Raw genomic sequence first — 7,601 nt, 5'->3', positions numbered from 1 at the left:
TCCATCCATCCATCCATCCATCCATCCATCCATCCATCCATCCATCCATCCATCCATCCATCCATCCATCCACCCATCCACCCATCCATCCATCCACCCCATCCCATTATTTCCCACTTAGATAGACATGAATTCTGGTTCACAGAATCAGAGTTGAGCCAGAAGGAAATGCAGTGGCTATCTAGTCCCACCTGGAATCGAAAAGGAGTCCCTTCCCTTCCCTGGCAGCTCGTTCTATTTTTGAACAGCTTTTACTGTTAAGAAGTTTTTCCTTACAAGGTTCCTATAACAACTCATACTTACACAGCCAGAGAATCAAAATTTAGGATGCACTTTTCTCACAGTACCCTTGTCAGGATGATAGTGCCAACAGCATCATCCCCCTCATTTTACAAATGAGGACTGAAGTCTAGGGACAGGGGAAAGGATGTGCCCAAGGTCACATAGCCTGCTAAATAATGGAGCCAGCCTAGCCTTCAGACTCCAAATCCAGTGGCCTTTTCCCCATATCCCTCTGCCAAACAAGCTACTCGATTCGAGGCTGCCATTTACAATGTCACATTTGAAAAACAAACAAATATGACCAGGGTTTTGCTTTCTTTTGTAAGGATTCTAAATGCCATTAACATTGGCAGCCTGACAAAGAAGCAAGCTGGTAGTAATGTTTACTTGGTACTTCCCCCTCCCCCCCCCCCCTTTTCTAATATTGGCCCTCTGTATCACTGCAGAGCCAAAAAAAACCTAACACCTTTACTATGCCTTAATGGACTGACTGCCAGAAGCCACTGGGATGGGCAGGAAATTATTCCTAGGGCTGGAAAACAGATAGTACAGATGGAGGGGCTGGGGGGGGGGAACCTTAATGTTAAGGCTTTGATCTTACTGTACACCACGTGGCTGATAAAACCTGTTCCTACATAAGCCCTGCTGGTTTGTACAACTACAGGGTTGCCAATCCCTCCATTGCCAGAGAAAAGATGCATTCAAATTGTACTTACTAATAAAAGCATCAACTAGATTTCAGTGGAAATCAATATTTTTTTCTGTCTTGAAGTAATAAAAAGTCACTAGTTCCAGATGCATTTTTATAAACAAGGTGGTCATATTCTGTTTTTTTTTTTAGCTCTATTAAAAAAAATTCCTTTTTCCAGTTTGGTTTTCTCTCATTGGATCCTCAAAAAGCAGTTGCTGTGTCCACTAAGACTGTCTAGGTGTGCAACATATAGAGTCAGGATTGGAGGAATCTGCTTCTCCCAGTGGTAACAGGGATACAGGTCCTAAACTGTTGGGGGCCCAGGAAAGGAGGTAGAACCCTTCTAGATTACAGGCCTATTTATAGTGCAATTCTTGTAGAGCAAGGGGGTGGGGGTCTTTGTGACATTTCAGACACTAGGTTCTGGCATTATTTACTGGTCATATGGTTCAGGATGACCATATATTCAGTCTACAGTGATTCTGGCACTAAAGTCTTCTGAGTACCACTGGAATATTAAAAAAAAATTTTTTTGATTTAAAAGGTCAGTAACTGGAGAACTTTAGAAGAAACAGAAAGAAAAGAACACTTATTTTACTTTCAAAGTGATAATGATGGAAGAGAACTCATTTCAAGGATTTTCTTCAAATGCTTTTGGTCAGTATTCCAACTCTCACACTTTCCTATTCTGTCTTGACTAATTGATGAGACTGTATTGAAAGTAACTTCACAAATTCAAAATACGTCAAGGGCACATTGCTAGATGTCTATGAAGGCAAGGCAGTACCTTTCCCTACTTAAATTACAGTACTTTTCAGATGGGGAAATTAAATTTGACTTTCCTGGATTTAAAATTATGAGGGGCTGGTGATGTCACCTTTATAGTGGTAAACGTACTGGACAAGGTTGCTTTAAATGCACCCTAGAGCTACCTATCAAGGGAAGCCTTCCATGCTCTTCCCTTTCCCTTTAAATTATTTTGTATATACTTACCTTTTTACATATTGCCTTCTGGCCCCATCCCCTTCCCAGAACAAGCAGTCAGTGACTTGCACCCTAGCAGGGTTGAATAAATACTTCACTGGGAGGTCAAGAGGGAGTTTATCAATTATACCTCATACTTGCAGTTAACTAAAATCCTCACTGGTATGAGTCAAACAGTATGAGTTAAACTGAAGGAGGTTAGCTGGACTAATAATTGGTAAATGTAATTCTTTCATTAAATAATTCCTGAATGCCTACTATATGAAGTTAAATCCTAGGGTACCACATAAAAATTGTAGGAAGGAATCTAGCACTTTTGTAAAGTCACAAACTAATAAAGAGCTTTCTGGCTTCTTTATGCTTCCATCCTTTAAATGAAAGGTTATTTGGTTTGCATTTTAGTTCCCAGAAAAAAACAAAGGCAACCAAGCAGGGAAGTACTCTCTTTTGCTCTGACATCTGCTTGTCCATCTTAACTTGGAAACAGCTGAGAGATGGATCCTTTGAAAGTTCAAAGATTTATCCACTTTACTAGATTTAAATTGCTAGCTCAGTGCAGGAAGGCACCTACAGGGAGGTGGCTCCTGGGAATACCTCCACTGGGGTCACCTTTGATAGAAACTTCTGGGGTTAACCAAATGACTTTGCCACAATAAGAGTCACCTCTTGGGGGTCTCAGCAACACCTTCTGGTTTTGGTCCTGAATGATCAAAACCATTTACCTGCAAACTCAGTGTCCTGAGTTATTTTCCATGCTAAGCAGAAAAGAGCTTCACCTCTTTTTTCCTCCCTTTCCCTTCTTTTTTCTCATATTGGTCCCTTGTTTTATTCTAGTTTTTCCATTTTTTCCCCACTTACTTTATCTAAGTAAACACCACTGAAAAGCTGTCCTGACCACAAACTTCCTCTTACCCACTGGGTAGCGGCACTTCTTCCTTAGCCTATACCATGCAATAAAAAAACCGTGGATATCTGGGGACATAGCTAGTCAAGTACAAGAATGAATAGGAAAGTGACCTAACCAGAATGTCCCCTAAGCACAGATGGGCATGTCCTGGGCACCAAGAGCATATCAAAGTGAGATATAATTTGGGTAGAATGGCTACTCTTCACAAGAACACATCAACATGGTTTGTTACGCTTATATATGTTCCCAAATGGGAAAATATAAAAGCCTGCTGTGATGTTTGTGATGTATGGGTAATCAGGTTTCAGGAGACTGCTCAACACTCCCTTGGACTGTAAATTCCAGCTTCCTCTGTGGGCACACAATAACTATTTAAACACTACATTTCACTATTCTAATGAAGCTATCCTTGAGGAGTTCTGACCCTGCTGGTTCAATGAGGATGACTAAATCAGATCCAGCATGAAAGCTGCCATAACTTTTTATCCATACTAGAGATGGCTTTGTACAAACAGGATAAACAATGTCAAACAGGATCTTACAAGAAGTAATGGGAAAACAATGGCAATCACTACTGGGGAGTAACTTATAAATTGCCAAAAAAAGCGCCCCCTCCCACAACCAAATGACTCCAGTATTTTTTTCTTAATGCCTAAGAGGTTATATGAACCTCTAGGAGCGACCTCCTAGAGCTGAACTAGTAAAATAACTGGACTAGTTAATTTTGTACCAACATAATTGTTTCCCATTTCCCCATCTAGGAGGTTTTATTTCTGGTTAATGATCCCAGCCTTTCCCTGCAGAGGGAAAAATAGCAACATGAAAACATTTTAGAACATTCTCTGTGTGACCAACAGCAATTTGTTATAGATGTGTGTATGAAGTCATTAACTTTCAGAATAGTTCTCCTGTTTGGGAGGAAACGTCAATTCCTTCCAGTCAGGTGGGCCTCGTCCCTGGGCTTGAAGCCCCTGCACAAGGCTCACTTCCTCTCACTTCTCTGCCCTGCACAGCCTAAAAGTCTCACCCCTCACCTAAACTTTCCAACCTTTATAGATTCTCTCCAGGCCTAGCTCCAGCATACAGCTAGAGCCCAAGGACCTGAACCCACACAGACCTCTGGGTGACTCTTCCCTATCAGTCACCTACTGCCCAAGATTTACAGTTTCTTGTTTCATGGGAATACATCTTGTGTTTTCAACTAAGGCAGAGAGAGGCTGCATTTTTGGACAGAGTTGGTGATCAAAAAATGCCCTCTGGACAGGCCTGAGGAAAGAAGAAAAAAGCCTTTTAAGAAGGTTGGAGAGATTTGGTTTAGGCAGAGAACGTCCTCACTGGATGTGTTAAGACTTCTTATCTTGGGATTGCAATGTATAAGACAGAAAGTCACCTAATTATGACAATTTAAGGTTGAGTTTTGCCTCGAAGCAAGAGGATAGGCTACATCTTCTATTAAGCACTGGAGCTATTTTGGAAAATAAAGTCTAACTGAATGAAATGAAAAACTGTAATATGCTGAAATAAAAAAAATTATTTGAAACAAATTTGGATTTTTTTCAGTATTACAAGAAACCTACCAGGGAAAGCTCAAAATAGGCTCTCTTTACTACTTATACAACAGATGGTAAACAACTTAAAAAGCATATAGGTTGTTTGGTACAACAAATCTGTCATGAATTAGGGGGAAGTTGGGGGAGAGGGTGGTATGTAAACTAATGGTCTGACTAAATAATGACAGCAGACAGTAAAATGCTAAAAATAAAGTCACTACCCCAAAATGAAGAAACTGCCAAAAAGTTGCTAGCTAGAAAAGGTGTTTTTCTCCCATTTTATTTGGTAATACATTTTCACAGAAACATGATATTATTTACAAATATACAGATAAGAGACTGCTGGTCAAAAATCTTAAACTGAAGAGGTCATCAAAAATCAATTTACAAAAACCTTCAATTGTCCAAGGGAGATCCAGGGTGGAAAATTCTGGCAGCGCTTATGAGGGTGGGGCTGGACAGAAATAAGGTTTTTCTAATCTTCCAATTCCAATAACCTCCTACAAAAGGAAGCTGAGGACCAAATGCTCAGAGTTCTCTGATCCACAGCTGCAATGAGGCAATGGAGACTGTTTGCAAAATCCCCTCCCACGTGTTCCCCTAAGGAACAGTCAGTTCACCGGGTCTCAGGAGGCACTAGTTTGTACGTTTTTGGAAGCGGCAAGCATTGCTCTCACTTTGGCCATTAGATCCTGTTAAAAAGAAGAGAAGGTTAAGAACATTTTGATTAGCTTTCCATTAAAACTATAAACATATCTGTCTAAATAACCTAGGTAGGAAAATAATTCATATAGTGAAAACATTTCTGAAAATGCTGGGGGCACAAACATAAAACAAGGCTTTCTTTAAGTGACAAACACAACTGTGAACTAATAGAGTGCAGCACCAGCTTACACAAGAAAGAAATAGGAAATGGTATCCCGGCTGACACTCATCACCAGTTCTCTTCAGAATTCTGCATTGGTGGAATCAAGCTCATAATTCAAAAAGGGCTCATGGAGGAAAGCAGGGGCTACAGAAAGAGAGTCCATACACTCTGAGGAAAATGAGGAAACTCAGGGGCTGGTGGTCACTGAACCATTTGTATAAAATCAGGAACATGCAGACTGAATCAAAAATTTACCTTCTCAGGCAGAGTAGAAGCAGGACCTCTTCTGGGCTCTGGCTTCCACCTTCCCCAATTCATGTAAAAGGGGACTCTAAACAAACTTTGGAGCCGCAGAACCCACAAAATGACACAGAGAAGCTAACCTCTCTCTGAGGGCAGCACGGCAGGCTGGGCAGGAATCAGCCAGCGAGGCTTTAGCCCCAGGGCAGGCCTGACCAGCCTCCTGCTGGAGGGACTCCAGATCAGCAGCAGCTGTGGCTGTTTCCAGATTTGTCAACACATAGATGTGAAGGACAAAAGTGAGAGGTCAGTGTAGTGTGGACTTTGGGACCCAGTAAGTGGGAGTGTGTGGCTTTTGCCCCTGGGGCGAGAAGCCACTGAGAAGCCCGCACAGCCAGCCAGGGCCACGTGGCAGCTTCAGCTCCTGGCCTGCAGAGTGTAGGGGGACCAAGCACCAGTCTGAGGGGTAATCACTCTTGCTTTAACCTTCTTGGATCTGGATTGCAGTCTAGGGTGGAGGTCTCTAGGGTGTGTGACCAGTTTGCCAGAGCGTCTGAAGACCTCAGAGAGGGGACCCATCTAATACCTCCGGCAGCTGAGAAGACCCCAGCGATTGGGAGAAAGCTCCCCTGTCTGGTGGCAGAGTCCTACTGTGGCAAAAAGCCCAGGGGTCAAGTGACTGAGGGGCGACATGACCAGGCAAAGGAAACAAAGCAGACAGAAGATTCCAACATTAGACTCCTATTTTGGGCACAAAAAGGAGCAAAACATGGAACAGGAGGAAGACAGTGAAGTCAGAACTCCTGCACCAAAAGCTTCAAAGGAAAATACAAGCTGGTCACAGGCCATAGACGACCTTAAGAAGCAGATAAGAGAAGCGGAGGAAAAATTGGGAAAAGAAATGAGAACGATACAAGAAAATCATGAAATGAGAGTCAACAGCCTGACTGAGGAAAATCACACCTTAAAAAATGGACTAACTCAAATGGCAAAAGAGGCTCAAAAAGGCAATGAGGAGAAGAATGCCTTAAAAAAGCCGAATTTGCCAGATGGAAAAAGAATCTCAAAAGCTCAATGAGGAGAATCATTGCTTCAGAATTAGATTGGAGCGAATGGAAGCCAGTGACTTTATGAGAAATTCAAGATGCTGTTAAACAGATCCAAACAAATGAAAGAATAGAAGGCAACGTGAAATATCTCATGGGAAAAACCACTGACCTGGAAAATAGATCCAGGAGAGATAATTTAAAAATTATTGGACTACCTGAAAGCCATGATCAAAGTAAGAACCTAGAAATCATCCTCCAGGAAGTTCTCAAAAAAAAAAAACTGCCCTGATATTTTAGGACCAGTGGGCAAAAAAGAGGTTGAAAGAATCCACTGATCACCTCCTGAAAAAGGTTCCAAAAAGAAAACTCCTAGGAATATTACAGCCAGGTTCTGGAATTCCCAGATTAAGGAGAGAATATTACAAGCAGCCAGGAAAAAACAATTTGAATATTGTGGAAACACAATCAGGATAACCCAGGATCTGGCAGCTTCTACACTGAGGGATCGAAGGGCTTGGAATGTGATATTCCAGAGGTCAAAGGAGCTGGGATTAAAACCAAGAGTCACCTACCCAGCAAAACTGAGTATCATGTGTCAGGGGAAAATATGGTCATTCAGTGGAATAGAGGACTTTCAAGCATTGTTGCTGAAAAAACCAGAGTTGAATAGAAAATCTGACATTCAGATACAAGAAGAAAGAGAAGCATGAGAAGGTAAACAGGGAAAAGAAACCATAAGGAACTTATCAAAGTTGAACTATTAACATTCCTACACGGAAAAACAATAATTGTAACTAATGAAACTTTTGTCAGTATGAAAATAGTTGAAGGGAATAGAAATATATATATATATATGGGCATATGAATACATATATGAATACATGTATATATGTTTACAGGTATACATGGAGGGCACAGGACCATTTAACTGGAAGGGATGATACTTAAAAGGTGAAATTAAGAGGAGAGACAGGAATATAATGAGAGGAGATGGGGAGAGACAGAATGGGGTAAACTATCTCATAAAGAA

At 41.4% G+C, this 7,601-nt stretch overlaps 1 protein-coding gene across 6 annotated transcripts in view; it reads right to left on the bottom strand.

Annotated features, from left to right (window-relative positions):
* Positions 1-4,661: 4,661 nt before the first annotated feature.
* The window catches only part of LOC138158801 (splicing factor, suppressor of white-apricot homolog), a 126,414-nt gene continuing 123,474 nt past the window's right edge, over positions 4,662-7,601 (bottom strand). For all 6 annotated transcript variants that reach the window (XM_069085075.1, XM_069085151.1, XM_069085227.1 and 3 more), the window contains one exon: positions 4,662-5,106. In XM_069085075.1, coding sequence (XP_068941176.1) covers positions 5,041-5,106 — 66 coding nt within the window. In that variant the 3' untranslated portion in view covers positions 4,662-5,040. The remainder of the gene's footprint in view (positions 5,107-7,601) is intronic.

Source organism: Petaurus breviceps, unplaced genomic scaffold (genome assembly GCF_028583685.1).
Source record: "Petaurus breviceps papuanus isolate PSGF00001 unplaced genomic scaffold, PetGlider_PUasm1.0 101, whole genome shotgun sequence".
In the NCBI taxonomy this organism is placed as follows: domain Eukaryota; kingdom Metazoa; phylum Chordata; class Mammalia; order Diprotodontia; family Petauridae; genus Petaurus; species Petaurus breviceps.
The sequence above is the reverse complement of the archived record's forward strand: the minus strand, read 5'-3'. Positions and strand labels throughout refer to the sequence as shown.